We start from the raw sequence: 22,196 nt of genomic DNA, 5'->3' as shown, positions 1-22,196 counted from the left end.
ATAACGTGTCATTGATCTAGGATGGACAAAATTTTGAAAACACCTATTTTTTAAATTTATATAGCAAAATCGACCGTTTCTCAAGAAAATTAGCAAAATCAATCATTTTCAGATGAAAAGGGTTGGTTCTGTTGCGGTGTTGTTTTCGAACTACACGGGACTACTAGTCCCGTGTAGTTAAGACATGCTAATCTAAGATTAGCATGCCAATAGACGGGACTAGCAATCCCGTCCATTTCATTGCCTTTTAAATACCCGCATCAGTGACCCCCCTCAGTTGCTACACCCGTGACTGACCCTCCCTTCAAACAGCGACTCGCCCTTTTAACCCGCTAGTCCCGTACATTTCAGTTTGGCATGCTAATCATATATTAGGATGCCCGAACTACACGTGACTAGTAGTCCCGTGTAGTTCGGAAAACTCTTCCGCAGCAAAACCGACCATTTTAATCTGACAAAGGGTCTGTTTTACTGATTTTTTAGAAACGGTCAATTTTGCTATATAAATTTGAAAAATGGGTGTTTTAAAAAATTTGTCCTTCTAGGATCTCATCTAAATTAATGATTAGTGAAGAAACACATCACTTAACGTCCACACTTGGTCGCGCTATTTTAGGTACAAATATGATTCCTTTTAAGTTCAAATCCAAAACCTGGTAAAGTACTAATAGCTTAGTTGTGTTGAGCATGAATGTACATATATAGCATCAATCGCCTACCAATAGATAGAATTTCTGGTCGAAGTTGTGAAATGGATGATATAACAACGATGATAATAAATAAATAAATAAATAAACGGAATGTCAAGTCAGAGTCATTTTAGTCAATATTCTTTCTTCTTCAATCTTCTGAGTTCGTGGCCTAAGTTAAAAGACATACTTCGTCCAATCAACTACATATATAATCAGCTGAAACCTATATCTTTATTAATCATAAGATACGTAGAAGTATTAGTTCAAATTTTTTTTCTGTAGAAATCACGAGCTTCAGATAATCGCATTGAAAGCGGTCAGTTTTGCCTCAGTTTGGTTTTGAAATATTTTAAAACCGAACGGAACTAAAGATGTTCTGAAACTAAACCGCACCAACATTGACCTGTTCTGTTCTGTTCACACCAATTAATGATCGAACTTATATGCATAAAATGATTTAAATAGACGTTAATTATTCATAATGAAACTTAGCTATATATCGTCAAACAGCGAGAGGTGCAACCGAGGAAACCTCACGTTTTTGCTTGGACTCCCGTCGTCTGCGGACGGACGTTGTGTAAATTATAGCGCCCGGCTTTTTCTCTCAACTGTCTTAAATTGTCCCTCCTTTTTTTCCCCCCCGTTAATGAGAATGTCAACAATAGAAAAATTAACACAGGAGATTGTAATATATATTAATCCTCATTTTTTGTAAAAGAGCCATTAATTCTATTGATTCTTCTTCCTTCTTTGATTTATCATCTTCTTCTTTGCTTGAGAAGCTATAGCTAGGCCATGGCTCAACTCAGCGCAGTTCGAACGGCCGTAGGGATCGTGGGTAATTTATTTTCTTGTTAGAGGGTTGAATTAAGAGCTTTGTTATAGGGACCCAAAATATGGGACCAATAAAAGGGACAAGTGAGGTGTTCCCCTCCTATTTGATTTATCATTAATGATGGCCAACTTATTATCCAATAGGAGAGGGACACCTCACTTGTCCCCCCTATTGGTCCCATATTTTGGGTCCTTAAAGAATTTTTCTTTGTTAATTATTAATAACTATTGTCATTGCTTTCGCATGTCCCATCAAAATGTGAATTTATGCCATATTTATGATGCAGTACGTACTCTTAATTTCCCTTTGAATATTGTATAGGATGTCTACAATTGTGAGGCATAAGTAAATAAAATTAATGATTTTTTTGATCAATATTATTCTTGAAGAAATGGTGAAGATGATATGACCATATATAGCTTAAAGAGTTTGATTTCTATAGTACTTTCTTCAGGGGGGAAATTAACACATCATTTAATTTTACTTGTTATTTCATGTGCAGGAAATCTTATATCACTGGGGCTCTTCATGTCACCGGTGTAAGCATGACTTTCTAAACCCTCTGCGAACTTCATATCACATGATTTGTATTCTCCTTTAATTAAGTGCTGCAACAGGTACTACAAGACAATTTAATTATCCCTTATTCTAACTGTAAATTTTAAAAAATAATTAACTTATTAAGGATATATGAGTCATATTTGAAGCAATAGATGAAGATATCTAGCCGTAAATTATCAATCATATATTGATCGCGAGGGTAAATTTGTAATTATGATATGTTTGTGTCTGTATAAGCAAATAAATCGGTTATTATAGCATTTCTTCCTAATTAACCTCTCTCTATGATCATCATATGCAAACATTTGTGTCCCCAAGCAAGAAGAAGTAAGTAGCGGGTTGAAAATTATAATTTTATACTATTAACAATTGACTTTTGTGTTTAAAGTGTGTTTAAAGAAAGTAGTAATAATTCTCTCCTATTCTCCAGATACTCAAAGGGTTGAAGGGTTAAAGTAAATTTTAGCTAAGGCCGGGTTAACTAATCGAGCATCCCCTCTCTCTTCCTAACTCTTAAAAAGGTTCAAAGATCGAAGTACATATTCGCCAAACATTAACTAACTGAGCAAACTGTAACCGGTTAGCCCCTCTAGATAGTTGTTCGATTGTTGGTGTGACATACATTTAAAACCCCAGTCATGATCAATATATGTCAATAATCCAGATTGTACGCTTCTAGATGCGTCACGTCAGCCAATGATCAGCTAGCCAATTATACATGGAGGGACACACATGTTCTCATATAACACTTCTATCTAGTACTCCTTGAACTAATTAAAAAAGCTAATTGTCGATAATTGTACTATCGCCAAACTGAACTTACTATCCCTATGGTTCAATTATTGCATGTGTTGCATGTAGAGTGCCCCTTGAATGAAAACTTCTTGACCCTTCGGGGAGGGTCTATCTGCAACAGTTGAAACTCTTTCCGGGGGGTTCTATCCAAATAATTTATATCAAACGTATTATAATTTTCTTTCGCCTAGGAGGCCAACATTTGTGTCCAATATGCAAAGAAGAAGGGAGTGGAGTCAGTTCCTCCTCCTTCGCCCTACCGTCGCCACCCGCGCTAGAACTGGACCTCCTCTGGTGCTGCTACGATGCCTCCCCATTTCGTCCACCCCGCAGCACCCCGTCGTCGCTCACCATCAACGGGCGGTGCGTCGTCATCCGAGCTCTGCTACCTCATCGTCTACATCCTCTACTCTCCTGCCAAGCAGAAGCTCAACGTCATCCTCTCCATCGTCGCAGAGGTCGTCGTCGTCGTGGCCTTTGGCGCGCTCCTTATTAGCTTCGTTCACGATGAGCACACTCGGTCCACGATTGTGGGGATTTTGTGTATCGTGTTTTGCATCATCATGTACGTCGCACCGTTGGCTGCCATGGTAAGAAGTAATTCAGGATAAAATTGTAGGGTAATTAAGCCATAGGAAATACCTATATAATAGTAGATTTTAGTTAGTTTTTAATTACTAGACTTCTGAAGAGACAAACTAATTTGTGATTTTTTTCTGTGATCTTAGAGTGGAATGGATTAAAAAAAAAGTTAAAATGTGTCAACGTTAGTGTACGTGTTTTGATGGGTGGTGGTGGAGGTTGGGGGAAGGCGCATAATTAATTCTGTTTGGGAGTTTTTTTTTTTTTTTTAAGTGGGTGATGGTTATCTAAAAGGGATTAGGGGAATGGAGAGGAATTGATCATAATTAAAAAGTTTTAACGTATATATATGGAGATATATAATTTCTTCTTCTATCATCATATGAATCAACAGCTGAGATTTGATTTTGAAACTCTTCATTTTTTTTTAATTAGAACTCCTAAACAAAATGCAACAAGTTCTCTCTCTATTTTTCTTAATTAGTTTTTAACTCCGAAAGACAAGGCGTGTTTCGCAACTTCAAATTAATAACTAGTTTTTAGTATTAATGGATATAAGTATGATCCTAAAACTAATTTTTAGTTTGGCAAAGCTTGGATCAAATTTGAGCTGGTTTTTTTCGGTTTAAAATTTAGCCCTTATAGATTAGCATTCTTTTGGAGCAACCCCTGCACGGATTAGCTCCAGTCTAGTTAAGCAAAAACTAATTCAACTTCAATCCAATTTTGAAATTGCTAAACACAGCCGCACTGTTCTAACTCGGAGAAGAAGGACATCAAGATGCGAGAGAAACAATATATTATAAAAACCAACTCGGGAAAACAAATGTCTACAAAAGTCAGACGCTTATATATCGTACGACAAGTTTGTTTCAACAGTTAGCTAATTATAGTATGTCATTGACAAAGATCTGTGATAGCCATCTCTCTCTCTATTAAAAATAGTAGAAATTGTAATAATCCTTGCCATGTGACTAATGGATTCAGATTCTCTCCGGTATCTAAAAGATAGTGGAAGGACCACTACATAATCGTAACCATTGATTATCCAGTTGGTGGTTGTGATTTATTTTTGAGTGCAAATTCGGAATGAACGTAATATACGGGGGTATGGTGAGTGTTAGATTTAGATTGTATCATAACCGCCTACTAAGTAATCAACGATTGAGATTAAAAGTATTGGTCTCTCCATTACTTTTTTGTTACTTTTTTGTAGTTGAGAGGATCCAAATCAGTGACTAATAGATGAATTAATTTTTGCTTTGCTTTGTCCTCAGAAATTGGTGATCACTACCAAGAGCGTGGAGTTCATGCCTCTCTACCTCTCCGTAGCATCTTTCTTGAACGGAGCTTGCTGGACCGTCTACTCTCTCCTCAAATTCGACATCAACATTCTCGTAATATAATTAAGCACTCTCTCTCTCTTTTTATCTTTCAAACGCTCAGATATTAATTTGTGAGCTAGCTTTCGCATTGAAATCGGTTATATTTTATCTTGATCCTTTCAGGTTCCCAACGGCATTGGGCTGCTTTTGACCGTGGTTCAGCTCGTATTGTACGCCATGTACTACAGATCCACGCAAAAGATTCTTAGGGAACGAAAGAAGGGAGATATCGACATGAGCGACGTCAAGAAAGAAGACAACCAATCTTAGATTTGTTGTGCTAAGCGGCACTTGGATTATTATTAACGCTTGCTAGCTTCTTTATGCAACAAGCGTCTACTTACTTAAAAATAAAAAAATATAATAACATTATAAAACTATTAAGTGATCGTCCTAAGAATTGGATGACCTGATACTTGTAAGATGGATTAAAAAAAAAAAAATATTGTAACAATTTCATGATGAAATTGATAAGTTTTCCTTCGATAATTGTTTTCTAATACTTGAATGTGAGCATATTTCCGCTGATGCACGTCGTCCATCAATCTCACCCAAGAGCTTTTTTTTCCTGGTAAGATTGATGCTCACCTCGTACGAGAAGAAACTGACCCACACAATCCAAAATTTATAAGTACCTTATTATTGTACACACAACAAGTACACTAATGGCATCTGCGGATGCTTGGAAAGGTTCAAACCATAGCAAATTGTTGCTCAAGTGCATTATATAAGAATGGATACTTGATAATTAGCGTCGTCACGAAATCATTCGTTTGAAAATATATGGCAAAATGTCAACACAACTAAAGCAACATCAGCTTCTATTACCTGAAGGCTAGAGCAACATCGTGACATGCTGAAGAATTAAAGTAAAGACGTTCTCTTCACAATACACGCGACGAATCCCCTTGATGACAGAACAAAAGGTAATATAAGTCCTGTAAAAATGTGCTTTCAGATCAAAGTTGCAATATGTAATATACATGCTCATCGCGATTTTGGGTATTCTTTGACACTACAAATCAGATTCAAGTCTACACAACAGATCTAGCCAGCTCCGTTAGGAATTGTAGCCTCTAGTGATAATTCCTCTCAAAATCAAAGCGGAAAGCAATTAAAATCTAAACATAAATCCTGACAATATACTTGAGAAACAGAAATACACAGAAGAGGAAGAACTAAGCACTAGTCGATTGTTATTGCATTTAAAACTTCAAATTACACGTAGTATGACATAATAAGATCATCTACTTAAAACTTCAAATTACACGCAGTATGACAGAATAAGATCCTCTGCCATGGTCATAAAAAACAGACAGCAGGAGCAGTGAACTGAAAATAGCACTAGCGCGATGGCACCTGAACTAAAAGTACTTTTAACCACGGCCGCCCCTTCAAACACGGGTGAAGATATCAAAATGAAAAGCAACTAAAACAAACTAAAACCACCCCCAAAAATACTCTACAAATAGAATCCGCAGGTGATGGAGAACAAAGTGTTAGGCAACTACTATTCTACTGTCATTACAAAACTAAACTTTTAATTAACACATAGTATCATATAATAAAATCCAAGTCATCCATCACGATCATCAAAATAAAACTTTCACCAAGTAAATATGCCACCTTTCCGAACATAGTTCCATAACTGAAAATACTCAAAGAAACTTAGAAAAGGAATTGTACCATGATACCTTAACAGAGAGTACTCAAATATGCCCGTCTTTCTGAACATAAAGAATAAATCAAGCAAATTCCATTATCCACTTGCACCTATTCCATAATTCCCCTCAAAATAAAAATAAAACCAACTAAAGCAAACCACCACCACTCCCAATAATACTTGACAAACAGAAATACATGGGGAGAGGCAAACAAACAATTAAAAGATTATTATTCCAGTCATAACAAAATAAAACTTTCAGACTGCAAGCATAGTCTCATATGTTAAAACCACGCAGTTAGCAAAGATCATCAACAACAATCATTAAAATAGGTAGCAGGCACATCAGTAAACTGAAAACAGTCCTCAAAACTCAAAAGTTGTCGCCTTTCAAAAAAGGAAGAGCAGATATCAAGCAAATTCCATTATCTAACTGAAACTATTCAATAATTCCAAATAAAAAAAGGGGAAAGGGAAAAAATGAAAAACAACCAAAACAACCAACCAACTAGCAGAGTAATACTTGAACAGAATTCCCGAGGTACGGACGAAAAAGTTTGAGATCAAAACGAAAATCAACTACAACAAGCCCTTACCACCCAGAAGAACACGAACTATGAAAAGACTATTATTTCGTTACCTCACAAAATAAACTTTCAAATTACCCATAATGTCGTATAATACAGCCCTAAAATTCCCAAAGATCATCCATCACTATCATCAACAATTGGTAGTAAAATATAGTGAAATAGCTATACATCTCGTTGGACATCACAGAGCAAAACTTGCAAAGTTATATAGATAATCATACAATAGCACCCTAAGATAATGTATCACGGTCATCAGGAAACAACACAATAATGTCGGGATCACCCATTGCATGCCAAGAACAAGGAACGTTCTCCGTAGAAATATGCTTGGCAATATGATATTAATGTATCCGGTTTTCATTTCATCTCCATATAACAAAAGTCTATAATATTGATAATACAGAAGACAAACTTACTACTCAGTAAGCCAAAGAATGTTTAAGAATTATTAAGAAAAGCAGGACAATACACTATAGCGCACAATCCTAAAAAATTGAACATATGATAGTAGAGAAGGAAAGAGAAACAATCAAATATAGGCACAAAATTCACTGATTTCGCTCGAAATAGAAAGAGCAACCAGAAGCTAACTACAACAGTTCCCAACCGTATCACACTAGGATTAAAAAGTCGAAAAGAAACCGGCCTCAAGCACAATACACACATCGCAGTACAAGCCCTGAATTTTCCATCAATCTTTTTTTCACTCTCATCACAGAGAATCTAGAAATAATTATATCTAATCGATAACCGCACACAAAATCAAATTGACAAGCAACGGAAACAACCCACAAATTGTCGCAAGAGTATTATTCCACTGTCATCATAAAATAAAACTTCAAATTGCACACGCGTAGCATCGTAACACAACCATAGTAGCAGCAGCAGCAGCAACAGAGCAAACTGAAAATAGCAATAATAATAGTAGTAGTAGTAGTAATAATAAAGATACCATATGGGAGGGCGCGACGAATCTTCGTCCGTCTAGATCTTGTCGATGTCCTCGTCCTCGAACTCGATGTAATCGTCCCCGGCGCCCTCGTCCTCCTCGTCGATCCCGCCGGCGATCCCCTCGTTGAGCCTGGTGCTCTCCGGGAGCTCCCCGTAGGCCTTGAGCAGCCTGGCCTCGTCGGGCATGTACTTGAGGATGACGTCGGCCTTGTCGTCCTGGTAGTCGCGAGAGGCCACTGGGACGACTTAGCTGCATTTTAATTTTGTCGCCTGGCGCGATTTCCAGACCTTTCTTTGTGATCTGCCGCGGATGTGCAGAGTGGCGCTTGCGTTGGCCGTCGATGCACATCGCCTCGCACCGGCCGTTGCCGAGCATGCGGAGGACCTGGGCGTACTCCTGGCCGTCCTCCTTGAACACGAGCTCGCGCTTCTCGTCGTCGGCCTCGTTCTTTCCCCTCTTGCGGTTCTTCCCTCCCTTCCCCTTGTTCTTCGGCATGGCTGGAGACTGAAACGGGAAGCCCTAACCCTAACCCTAACCCTAGCTTTTTTTTTTTTTGGGCGTGAGAGGAGGAGGAGATTCGGGCTTCTTTCCCCCCTTTCTCCTTTTCGCTCGGATTGCGACGAGAGAGAGGGGGGGCGCTCGGGACAAGTTGCGTGGGTTTATAGGGGCATAAAGGTGAACCGACTTAGGGCCCAATTTTGCAAATTGGGCCTGGTCTGGATCCTAATCCAAGCAGGCTCAGTCCCTTCTTTCCTCTGGTTAGAATTGTTAATTAATTAACTATGATTTCCTCTTTTTTTTTTTCCGGTTTTTTTATTTATGATGAATTATTATGTTGTTTGTCCAGAAATAGTCTTCATATACTAAAATTTAGGACATTTGTTGATTTAGATTTGGTGGCTGTTTGGTTGGCATATAAATCAAGGAAAACAACCAAACATGCCCTTGGTATTCCGATATGGGGTTAAGATATTATTAGTTGTCTAGAATTTTGATTAAAGTTGTGATTTTAAAATCCAATCCTTCTCTGTGGATTCTGTCTATAATTGAAGTCTCAAATGAACAAAATTTAACTTTCATATTCGCTATAAGAATTTCTATCCCACGTTCTTTTTTCCGTAGTTGCTATTCAACCATTGTGAATAGGGAGGGGGACATCTTTCTTTTTCCTTTTTCATGGCTTAATTGCATTTAGATACCCAATAGTTTCTTCTATATTGCACTTATATACTGTTATTTATTTTTCGACAGCATTTACATATCCTAAAATTGTTAAAACTTTCACCTAAATATCCTTATTTTTTTGCAGCACTTATATATTCCTAAAATTTATAAAACTTACACTTAAATATTCTAAAGTTAGTAAAATTAACACTTAAGTATCCTAAAATTTTTGAAGGAGCGTTTTCTCATATTTAGTCGTCTTTATTTCCCCATCTTATTGGCTTGGAATTTGTTTGAGGTGGAGGGATCGCGTGGGGGTTACGCAGCGGGGTTATATTCGGGTATCAAAGTTAATATCTTTGGGTCGGATTAAAATAACCCTGACGGACCCGTTATCAAAACAAACCCAACATCATTCGGGTCGGATTAACATAACCATCCTGGAACCGCTTATTAAAAAATTAACACCTAAAACAATTCCTCTACCGGCGACGAAGCTAAAATCAAAGGTTCATCACCCCCCTCTTCAAGCGGCCGGTAAATTTCCAAAACCCTAATTCCTCAATCTCCATTGGTCAGATCTCCATCACGCCATCAAAAATCTACCGTTTGATTCGCTTGCAGTGTTCGATTTCGCAGATCTGGGAGCGATGATGATGGATGGATCCGCGCTCAACATCAAGAAATGGATCGTGATTTACCCCGTTTACATCAATTCGAAGAAGAAGATCGCCGAGGGAAGGCGCATCGGCGCTGACAAGGCCTGTGAGAATCCTACTTGCATCGAGATCAATGATTGCTGCCAGCATCTTAAGATCCCCTGCGCAATCGAGGTACAAATTGATCCTAATTTGTTTGTTGATGCAATGATTTTCATAAATATTTTGGTTTGTTCAATGAGAGGGGGAAAAAAAATCAAACGTGAACACTTGGAACGAGGTTAGAGAGGCTGTTGTTGCTGATTGACGAACTGTCATTTGGTACTAATTGATGCGAATTTGTTTGATGCAACGAATTTGGTAGAAGATTTTAGTTTGCTTGCTTTAGATAAGAAAAGTCAAACGTTTGAGCACACAAACATTCGGAGATTCGAGGGGCCGTTTTTTTCTTCTTCTGTTATTCGCACCAAAACGTATGAAAAGTTTTGTTTTTGTTGATTTTTTCACTGCTTATCGACATAGCCCCAAGTTTGTTAAGGATTGAAAGTTACAAATACATTGGAAGAAATTTGGAAGGACAAAGGGAGCTAAGAGGGTATATTGAGTGGATAGTTTTTATTATTCTTTCTCATTCGTCCAATTATTCTTTCAGTTCATATAAAATTCAAGGCAAGATATCAACCTGGTTAGTGCATTCTGTTTATTTGAGAACGTAAATAGTCTTCTTTTTTCAGCTGGATAAAGCATACCCGCGGGACTTTATGCAGAGAGGAAGGGTGAGGGTGATGCTGAAAAGGGATGATGGTTCTCCTTATAATCCTGCCGTTGCTTCGAGTAAGCATTTGGAAATAATGTATTTTTCTTTACATAAATGTTTTTTATCAATCACCATGAGAAATAGAAAGCGACTATCTATCTCTCTCTCCATAAATTTTCTTTTGCTTTTGATCCATTTTATATTTTCTTTGTGAATAGGGTTTGTATCAATTCTTGAAATATTGGGCCATGAGACTAATTACTACAATGAAATAACTAATACTATAAGCTTTCTTTGTTATAAAAGAGAACTTGGTTTTGATGTCAAAATGTTGTTTCTAGTTATACTTAGGTATTAATGTGATAACCAAACAGTTATGGAATGTGTTGGTACCATAATCTGGTTGTTAATGTTGTCTCTTCGCATAAATACATTTCCTAATATTTAAATTTGTAGTATACTCTAAAACAAGTAGTAGACTCCTTATCGTAACCTCTAAAGTCTGAAGATAAAAAAGAGCATGTTACATGTGCTGATCGAAAGAAAATAATGAGGCGCACCATGTTAAATGCTTCAAGGAACATTTCAATTTATGTTAGATGCTTCAGGGAGCATTTCAATTTACCAATCGCATAAACGTTGATTTTCATAAAACCCTTCACAATCAATTCTCAGTTAAGATTAAAATGCTTTCTACTTCTCAATTACACATCATCCATAATTGCCCAAATATCTCGTTTTTTGTTGTATCTGATTATGTTGTATAATACATATTATGCGACATTGTAGCTTTGATCGGACGCATCATGTGCTTTGACTATACTGAGTTATTTCATATTGGTAGCTGCTTTACTGAAGGCATTTGTAGAGGGAGGAGAGTGTGGTGTTGCTGAAAAAGGAAGATGGGTGTTTTATATTTCATGATTCGTTCGAAAATCTTGAATTTGCATTAGGACTGCACTTTATGCGAGCATGTTGAATTTGAAATGTGTTAGGATTACTATCGTCTTGTTTGCTTAGATGGAATAAGGTGTAAGAGTCATGTATATTTAAGTAGTAAGATGAAACCTTATGAGCTATAAAGCTAATGCTAATTCCAATCAAAAGGGTAGAATGATGAAAGTGTCTCTCACAAACGTAGGAGTAGGATGACATTTGCATGAATATTCTCGGCAACTGCAACACCCCTAGATTAACAATTTTATCACACAATCTTTATGTAGTTTAGGATGTGTCCTTAAGCTGCTTATGGCAAATAATTAATTGTATCCTGAAGCAAAATAATGAAGATGATACATCAAAGTTTGCTTCAATTTTGTGTGCATCATTGGAAAGTTGTAGGCAATTGTAGTAAGGTACAAAAAGTGCTAGGCGGCCCAGGCGTCAGACCTGGCTCTCCAGGTGGGAGATTAGACGTTCTCTTTTTTTTTTATTTTTTGATTACGATCAATGTTATTGAAAGCGATGCACGGCTAGGTGCTGGACTGGTGCCTAGGCACTAGGCCTCGGAGGATTTCTTTTGTTGTTTTAAGTAGTGGTGGATGATGTTTTACTTAAGATCGGAGGAGTTGGAGGAGGTGTTCGTAGTTGGTGGAGGCCGGGGGAGTTCGGAGGAGGTTAGAGGATGTGCAGGCGGCAACAGAGAAAATTACAACCAAGATCTAGCGGTGCAGTCCACGTAAGCACTCTCTGCTCTCATTGGCGCTCTCAAGACCTAGGCGGGCAGAGGCCAAGCAGCTTAGGTGCCGCCTAGGCCAAGGGTGAAAACTTTTTAAATCATTGAACTGTGGTGAATATTGGTTTTGCATTTGAAGCAAACAACTAGATTGAATACCTAAAATTCATAACAGATTTTGTTTCATAGGCTTGACCTAGGAAAACATTTTGAAAACTATGTGATGCGAAACGGGACAGGGGGTCTATCAGAGTCAGCGATCTAAATCGAATAACGCACCGTTTTGCCAAAATTCGTGATTTTCGGTAGGAAATTAAATTTAAACACTTAATGTGACTGATGGATTTAATGAGATTTGCGTCAATAATCATGAACAATTCCAACCTTAAACAATATAATCGTAATATTCATCATCATTGTACCAGTTCCACAATCAATATCAAATTTTCAACAGTCACATGTTTAGTTACCCTCAACTCATAAATACTAATCTAAGCATATGATAATAGTTTAGAGACAAGATACTCATGCAATTAACTAACCAAATGAGATAAACAGAAAATAAAGAAAGCGAAACCTTTGTCGGTCTGAACAGACTCGACGTGAGAGACGACGTCGAATTGGCTGACGACGCGGTAGCGAACTGAGCGACGATGACGAATCTGAACAACGACGGTGGGGACGACTCTGAGCAGCGACTAGAGTGACTACGTCGGCAAGGACGACGGGACGATAGCGATGTGATGATCCGTGGTAAGTGACTATGGTAGTGGTAGTGTTCTCTGGTGGGGAATTTTGCCAAAAAGTTGGTGTACATGAAGGCGACAGTTGCTGGGAAGGGAGGCTCGGTGACGGTGGGAGTAGGGTGGCTGCTTGGGAGGAGATGATGACACTGGTGGTGTGGCTGTTTGGGAGGAGATGATGGTGCTGGTTGTCGGAGGTGGAGATCAGGGGCGGCTTTAGATGTGGATCTGGTGGTTTGCAGGGAAGAGGAGGGTTTGACTAGCGGCTGGAGGAAGAAGACACAGGGAATGACCTAGGGTTTCACACCAAAGGTTTCACACCAGATTTTAGCTAATATAATTTTTCATTCAATAATTCATTATTCCATTCGATTACATCAGTCCCTTAAATAGAGAATTATAGAATTTTAAAACCTCACAAAATAAAAATCCCTCAAATCACTCAAACAAATTCCCTAAAATCACTCAAATGCCAAAATTAAACCAAAATTCAAAATTTAAATTTCAAATTTCAAAAAATAAAAATAGAAGAAAGTCAACTAAGCTAAAAATGGAAGATTGTGAATTCTTGTCCTCATCACTATGACTGTAAAGTTTATTAGAGGAACTCTATTCTTTTACATATAAAATGGAGGATAATTGACAAATAGTACTTACCAATTACCACTATTCTAGTGGAATTGCGATGAATGAATAAAATAGATAGAAGAATAGTTTGTAAAAATTTGGCTGTTTGAAACTAAAAATAAATGAGGTATTGTGCCTTTTTGTTCTAATAAAATGCAATAACATAGAACTGTAATTAATCACTTTTATGCAAGGTGCCTAATTCTATGGAAAACATTTCTGTGCTAATCAAGATAAGTTTCCTTACCCATCTGAGCCTCACTTTTCTCAATCTCTTGTAATCATTAATTTTGTTTTTCCATATCAATCATTGGCATGGACCAAATTATCTAACTCTTATTAGTAGTGTCATTCTGTTTAGACCACAGAGTTTTAAAATGAATCCCAGATAAGGCTCATGAAGTCTTTTTTATGTAGTAAAAGTTCCGTAATCCACTTAAAAAGCTTGAAGTCTTTCTTTTGCCTGCTTCAACTGCTTCTAGTGTGCTTAAATGTATTAAAGGTCCCAGGCTTCTAGGTTCTTATTTTGCCTAACTCAATTCTTCTAGATATGACAAGGAGCTACAGTATGTTGTAGAAGACACTATGATTTATGAATTATCATACATACAGACTTTTTAACCTAAATTCTGGAATTCTCTCTTTGAATAGATATCATGTTTCTTGAGATGTATGATACATCAATAGTTCATTGGAAAATCAATAGGTAAATAAATGCATTTCCTCTGGAAAGTATGCACATTTCAATCAATCTATCTCATTCACCAGTACTAAACAAAAAGGAATTAGAAAGTCCATGATACATTAAAATTCCTCATTTGCTTGCTGACATATTGTCGGAGAAAATTGTTTTGCCAGACTAGATACATCATGACACAATCTGGCAAATCAAATGCTTAAGCTCATGCACAATGTTTTGATACTATTTCAGTTCTCTTCCGTTATTTATATAGTTATTTCTAACCCTCCGACATGTCCCGAATGCATATAGTCTCATGTATGTGTATGATGGTGTCTGATAATATGAGATGCTTATAAGCGTGCCCACCTACATGAAGTGGTGATAGCTACTGTTGATAACTGATAGAGGAAATTATATCAACTATACGACTTTGCATAATTTAAAATGCAGGAGCTAGTTTTTGAGCACTTTCCAATGCTAACATGACATCATGTTCCTAATTCTCTCATTTACTTGTCATCTTGTTTTGTGGAGCATTGGTCTTGTGGCCCGTGACCACCCTTGTATCTTGCCTCGTCTCCACATGTAGATGAGGTATGCATAACTGTATACATATCTACATAATTTAATGTAGGCTAAATGGCACTTAAATACCCTATTGTTTCACCATGTTTACACTTAAATACCATAAGTTGTACGAAATAGCACATAAATACCCTAAATTGTCCATTGTTAGAATATTAAAAATTCTGTTAAAAGAACTTATTATGACAAAAATATACCTCCAAAGAAATGAAATGTAAAATTTAATAAAAAGATGGAGGGTAGGTATGGTGGTAAATATGACAATAAATGATGTCAATACAAGTACATAAATGTTATGTGCTAATAACATGGGAATATTCCTAGGAATATTCCCACGTGCAACTAACAGAAGGTATTAAGATGCTAGTTTTTTACAACTTAGGGTATAAAAGTGATACTTTTTTATAACTTAGGGTATAAAAGTGATACTTTTTTATAACTTAGGGTATTAAACTACTACTTTTTACAACTTACGTTATTCAAGTGTAAAGGTGGTGAAACAATAGGGCATTTAAGTGCCATTTAGCCTTTAATGTATCTGAACTGTCACTGTAAAACCTCTCAACATGAGTGATGGTCCCCACACACGCACACAAAAGAAGAGTGGTCCCTCCCTTCCCTCTTTCTGTTTGCGTGTGTCGATCGTTTTATGGATTCTTATTTTTCATGTCCCAATTATTTATCTTGTTGGAACCATCCTTTATCCTGGCTTGGACAGTGAACGATTTAGAAATCAGGTACAGTATTCACATAGGAAATGGTTGGATTGTGTCACATAATTGTTGTTGATACGCTAATAAGCATTTTTGTCCAAGTGATCATGTCACGATGATAGCTGTGGAAAATTTCTGTTATATGTGTAGCATGTAATGTCTTCTCAAGCCAAATAAGAAGCATACCATTGCACAAGATATCATATATAAATTTTAATTGAATTTCATATCAGTAATCCCTTGAGTTTGGGTTTTAGTGGAAACAGATACATTTCAGTTGTTTTTATTGGTTGTTGAGGGACAATCTAACTACTGCAAGTTAGTGGTTTGTTTTATATGTAGGGTAATATTTTTTTAACGATATAATCAGCAACTGAAGCATGAACCAGGGTTGGAGTTGGGGTATTTTCTTTTTTGTTTTCTTTATGCATTTTGAAGGAGGTGTCACAATGGTAAGATTTGAGGAAAAGCTTCTTATTAAGAGTGTCACAGTTAATCACACCTCACCACATGTATGAGCTGTTTTGAGGAAATAGCTATAAACAATAATTATGTGTATGAACTGTTGTTCTTTTCTCACCATAATACTCGAAATTCCCAAGCAGCATTTTTATTTTTATTTTTACTAAAATATAAAACCTCTGAAGCCATCCATGGCGGCACTAATCATTGACTTTCTAGGTTCTAGTAAGTAGTAAGCTGGTCTTTTCTACCTATTCCCTGCAATCATAAACAATGGTGGATCAAACACTAGCATCTGAGCCCATATAGTTATGTGTCAAGTAACAAACTCATATTTATACAAGTTTCATAGTTGCATCTTACATGGTTTTCTCTCTGAAACCTGATAGTCAAGTTATTCCTTGAGATCGAGTATTACATGCTGTTGCCTTCTATCTTCTTGGTTTGGGGGGGGAACATTGAGGAGCATCTCTCCATTTGTTGAGAAGTCTACAATAACTCCATTGCATTACCTAGGGCTTCTTTCCTAGCTGTTAAAGAGTATTGTTTGCTTGTCCATTGGAATTTTAGGGTATATTGCATTGTTGGTGTGATTCTTGATACTGGGATTTGGGCCGGTTTGACAAGTAAGCAAACTAGAATTCATTTAAAACCCCAGAATTTTGTTTCTGGAGCCGTTTCAACTTTTTGAGAAGTTGCTATAAATGGGTTGGATCTGGGTAAACCATATGTATGGTCCAAATCCAAATCCGATGGGAAAACTAACTCATCTGCATTGAAATCAGAATATGATAAATGTCACATTTGTGTTCAAACCAGAACTTTTAATGAGCATCAGATTCGGAATTTTATTTAAGCTATTTTAATGATATTTAGTTTTTAAATCTATAAGCTAAAAATCTGATATTAGGCCAAACTCTGCTGTAATATTCTAGATCCCAATTCCGATCAGAATTTGATATAAATCCAGACTTTCAGACTCAACCCGACCTAAAAATCAGATTTTATCATCGTGTTTTTGGTTACTACTTGCAGCCCTAGTGTGTAAAATAACATTGCACTTCTCACAAATCAAAGACTTGTTAGGCTTTCACGGGAGTTGTTAAAGTGTTCAAAAAGCATAACATGAGAATTAGTATATAGCGTACTATTGCTGCTTGTATGCTTCAATTTTTGATGAACACAGTGAGGTTTGTATTTATTTTTTCAGAGAAGCAGCTGATGCTCCGTGTTGCAGAGTTGGTGCCTAAACATCCCGGAAGGCACAAGAAGCAGGAAGCTTCGAACGCGTCAACTGCAGGGCCTTCAAAGTCTGGAAAGGGCGGCAGAAAGAAGAGATAATGTGTTTTTTTCTTCTTTTTCTTTTGCTTTGTCCATCTGTGGTCACTCTTCTCTGAATCATATGGAAAGCAACAAAGAGATTTGTGCACAATGTGCGTATCTTTTACATTTATATCGCAGAATTAGCCATGTGAAGTCGAGGACTAGATTTGGTGATCACATCTGTAGCAACTGACAAACATTTTGGTGACCCCAAAAATTTGGGGTTGTAAGCGTTCTTTTTTTTTTAGAGTTTAAAATCAGCTTATATGGTTATGGCCTATAACATCTCTCAGCCATTTACTTTCTGATTTTATTGTTTTTCCTCGTGTAATAGGACAATATTCTTGTGTTCGTATCAGTTAGCACACGAACCACCAATCTAACTGTTTGAATCAATTTCTGAGACGTCGCGTACTTGCTGCAGGATTGTCTTATAAATTGCTAGATTTAGGATTTAAGATGAAGATAATTTTTCCAGGGTCAAAGAAGCAAAAGACATTAAAAAAGAACTTTAACAAGAAATAAAGGTTTCACATAAATTTTGATTCGGAAGTTAATTTCTACACCTATAGTAACTTACATAAAAGCAGTGTCAAAACTTTTAATTTCCCAAAATGTCCTTCAAAGTGCACCTAAATCACTATATTGTACTCAAATTAATATGCAACACCAGTTTAATTAATCAAATTAAATATAGTAACAATAATTATTATAGAAAACCATAGTCCTTCATATCAATCAATTACATAAATTTTTTTTAAACAATATTATGTGCACTGAAATACATAAGCGCTATACACTAAAGGAGAACCCTATTGTACACTTGGCAAAACTATAGAGCTTTGACTCTTCGAATTCCCCTCTCTCCCTATTCTAATATGGGTTTATGAATTTACTTCTCTTTAATGGTCTATAGGAGTTGTAGAGGGTCGCACGTATCACCTCGCTATTTCTTTTGTAAAGGTAACTAATCGTTCTTTAAAGCAAAACGTCTAACGATTAATATGCAGTAATATAACTATTGCATCCACCTTCTTTCCATGAATTTTATTCATGTCAAATTAAAATTAACCTTCTTTTTCCGAGTGTTTATATATTTACTAAATTTATAGGGTATATATATATATATATATATGCTTGGTACCAAGCACAAAATTTGTGCTTGGTAGTGAGGTGACATATTATCCTCCACCCATTCAAATGGGGGGGACCACATTCACATGAGTTGAATGTGGTCCCCCCAATTGAATGAGTGGATGAGAATAAGACACCTCACTACCAAGCATAAAATTTGTGCTTGGTACAAGCATACCCATTTTTCTCTCATATATATATATATATATATATATATATATATATATATATATATATATATATATATATATATATATATATATATATATATATATATATTAATGGATATCCTTGTCATAGGAGGGGATTTCCTCATTGACGCCTATGTGGCACAATCCCCATCATCCTCATAAAGTAGGAGAGAGAGTGTGAGTTGGTGGGAATTTGTGCCTACTTTATGAGGATGGTGGGGATTGTCTTAAGAGTTTTGATACTTGCACAAGAATTCAAAAATATATGATATCAGCAAATTGAAATTGGTGTATGAACAAAAAATTATAAGACCTAAGAAAGCACAATCATGAGACTACATACAGAAAGCGATATATACTTTTTAAAACTCAAGAAATAATATCAACTGAAAAAACATAATCACTAAAACTTTCAAAAGGTAACATGTGAAAGCATTCTGATGATACAATGAAATCTAACATTTGGTTAATTAGACTAACATAACTTTTATCTGTACGTCATGTACTCCTTCATATTGTTTTGCTAACATATATTCTACACATTTTATTTTTATTACATTAATTTGGAATCTTTTAATACGAGGTCTTCTCTCATTAATTAGTACAATGCCATTAATTGACAACATATATTGTGAGATCCTACCTTGAGAACACATGCATAATAAGTCCATCCATTATTTATGCAAAGAGATATAAAATTATCAGAGAATTTAAAAATATGGCGATTACCACTATTCTGGAGTTTGATTTAGAATTGGCTTTAAATATTGTACTAGAGCCTCCAAGCATAGTTCTGAAAACAAATATTGCCGCTTGGTTATGAAAGTTTTTATCCGTAATAGAAGAAAAAGGAGAAAAGATTGCATTTTTTTTTTGTTATTTTCATAACATCAGCGTTTATAATTCAACTTGTTTTTTGTGATTGTCATTATGTATCCGGTAAATTTCATTAAAACCCCAATAATTTTCAGAATGCATTTTTATGTTGTTTTTCTGTTTACATATAAATAATTAAAATATAATATATAGCTTAGTATTAATTAATTATATTTTCTAAACATTTATCTATGGTGTTAATAATATTTGCAGGGTAATAAAATACATGGAGTTATGTACGGAGAGACTATCAAAAAGTTTATAGTTATGCTTCGAAAGAATCAAATTATTTTCATTTCAAATGGAGAAGTGAAAGGAATAAACCCAGTTTTTCCAAGTATCCACAAGTCACTTGAATTAGTATTAACAAAAGACGTATCTATCAAAGAAGCACCAACATGTTTCCACTTAGAGAACATATTGAACAACTTTGTCCCCATTTGAAGAAGCATTTTCCATGAAAGATGCAACAAAAATTAGTAAGTACTTATAAAGTTCTTACTTTAATCTTCAATACACAATGAGACGTTAATTTATAGAATCATAATTTGTTTATAAAATTACTTGCAGATATTCTTGCAATAACAACTAACGTGAAGCCGGTGATCAACTATATTACAAAACATAACAAACCAGATAATAGGAGGAAAATCATGCTAATGGATAAAAGGTATATTCATGATACTTATTTCCAATATCATAAGAAAAAAATAAGATTAACGTACTTTCTTTTTTCATATATAGTGAAATGACTATGCGCGCAACTTTATTTGGGGATTTGGCTACAAATGAAGGATCAATTCTTGAAACCAAAATCAAAGATAAGCCTGTAATAGCATTATCAGATTTTAAAATCTCTATATATAAATGTACATAATTTATTACTGAAATTCTTATTAAAGACAACTAAACATAAAAGTCATCCAATAATTATCTTAATTTTGTAGGATATGATCTAATCACACTAAAAACATTAGAGGGGGGGGGGGATAACATTTTATAAAATTTTATGTAAAGTAGATAATAAATTTCAAAGAAGAACAATACAAACAAAAGGATTTATACTGGTTCCACATTCCTGGTGTACATCCAGTCCCCAAGCAAATCCCGCTTGAGAGTTTCCACTATGATTTTGAATAAACTTACAAAATCAAAACACAAACCTGATCAATTTGCAAGACCATGCAAATTACAACCAATCTTTTCACCAAGAGATTACACCTCTCACACTTGAGAGAACACTTGTCTTGATACAACTTGATTCCTATAAGCCTTGATAGTATTGTGATGTGTAGCAGTGGCTAGGAATGTTTTTAATCTTTGAAAATTGCCTATCTTGATTGTATATTGAATGAGGATCAAAGGTAAAATCAGAAAATTATTTTTATCAACACTTAGTGAAAATCTGGAAAATTTTCTTTTGAAATATGCACAAAACTTGAATCTTATGTATAGGAATTCATGACTCAAAATTCTGAACATATAACCTATTTATAGCCTTGAAATGATAGGTTTTCAAACCCTCAAAACGTACACAAAACCGCTATAAACTGTTTTTAATTTGAATTCAAATATGTCAGAAAACTATCTTAGTAGTCGACTATAATGATCATTAGTCGACTACTCGGTAAAACAGAAAGTCTGGAATTTAAAAATTAAAGCTGAGTAGTCAACTATAATCCTTAGTAGTCGACTACTCTATAAAACAGATGTTCTGTAATATAAATTTCAATGCTCAGTAGTCGATTATAGTTAGTTGTAGTTGACTACTCTGTAAAACAGATTTATGTAAATCAAAATTCAAAGCTGAGTAGTCGACTATAATCCTTAGTAGTCGACTACTCTGTAATTTTACAGAAACTTATATTTTGATCTTAAATTTTAGTAGTCGACTACTAATCTAATTAGTCGACTACTAAAAAGTTAAAATGTTATGTATAAATTATTTTAGACTCAATGATTAACTAAATACTCTAATGGTTAACATAGGGGATTTCTATTGTTAACCAACACATTAAGCCTGTGTTAATGTGTTTTAAACTCTATGTGTGTGTATGTGTGAGTGATCAAGGCTTGTACAATATTTCTAAGTGAAGAAAATGTAAAAATTATATTGATAAATAAGCTCATCATCTTCTTTACTTCATGATACATTGAACTCATCTTGCACTTATTCATGTTGAAATCTGTACTAAAATGTTAGTGCACAATAATACACATAGTGATTCATGTTATGAATAAATTGTTATGATCAAAATTATATCATGGGGACATGATATCCAACATTCTCCCTCTTTTTGATGATGACAAACAATTTATGCATATGTAAGTATATTTTTTAAAAAAATTAATATTAATAAACAAATATACTTATTCCCCCTGCATAAAAGCATATTAGAGTCTACAATTCATATTTTTGATTTTGTATAACATAATTCTAATATCATTCTCCCCCTTTGTCATTAACAAAAAGAAATACACATCTATCAGCATGTCATGATTTATTCTTCATGAGCTAATACTTTAAAATGATCTTCCAAATTGTGAACA

The 22,196-nt window shown here is 35.5% G+C and overlaps 2 protein-coding genes, 1 long non-coding RNA gene and 1 pseudogene across 5 annotated transcripts; 3 read left to right on the top strand and 1 right to left on the bottom strand.

Moving 5' to 3' along the window:
- Positions 1,347 to 3,111, top strand: LOC109846463. The gene is made up of 3 exons (XR_002248525.1): positions 1,347 to 1,530; positions 2,030 to 2,066; positions 3,078 to 3,111. It is a non-coding gene; the product is annotated as an uncharacterized LOC109846463 (long non-coding RNA).
- On the top strand, positions 3,189 to 5,331 carry LOC109845981 (bidirectional sugar transporter SWEET4-like). Its single transcript, XM_020415206.1, has 3 exons — positions 3,189 to 3,473; positions 4,743 to 4,862; positions 4,974 to 5,331. Exons 1-3 carry the CDS (start codon positions 3,189 to 3,191, stop codon positions 5,118 to 5,120), a joined length of 552 nt encoding a protein of 183 aa, XP_020270795.1. The 3' UTR covers positions 5,121 to 5,331.
- On the bottom strand, positions 7,834 to 8,702 carry LOC109845307 (annotated as a pseudogene).
- LOC109844916 (signal recognition particle 19 kDa protein) lies at positions 9,666 to 17,741 on the top strand. 3 transcript variants are annotated; one of them, XM_020414085.1, is made up of 4 exons: positions 9,666 to 9,756; positions 9,859 to 10,052; positions 10,613 to 10,712; positions 17,333 to 17,741. In XM_020414085.1, the coding sequence occupies exons 2-4, from the start codon at positions 9,870 to 9,872 to the stop codon at positions 17,461 to 17,463; spliced, it is 414 nt and encodes a 137-aa protein (XP_020269674.1). In that variant the 5' UTR covers positions 9,666 to 9,756; positions 9,859 to 9,869; the 3' UTR covers positions 17,464 to 17,741. The 3 variants fall into 3 exon arrangements, with proteins under 3 accessions (XP_020269674.1, XP_020269673.1, XP_020269675.1); XM_020414084.1 differs by having other exon boundaries at positions 9,844 to 10,052; positions 17,333 to 17,723; XM_020414086.1 differs by having other exon boundaries at positions 9,844 to 10,052; positions 10,613 to 10,731; positions 17,333 to 17,438.

Source organism: Asparagus officinalis, chromosome 6, assembly GCF_001876935.1.
Source record: "Asparagus officinalis chromosome 6, Aspof.V1, whole genome shotgun sequence".
NCBI classification, from domain to species: Eukaryota; Viridiplantae; Streptophyta; class Magnoliopsida; order Asparagales; family Asparagaceae; genus Asparagus; species Asparagus officinalis.
The sequence above is the reverse complement of the archived record's forward strand: the minus strand, read 5'-3'. Positions and strand labels throughout refer to the sequence as shown.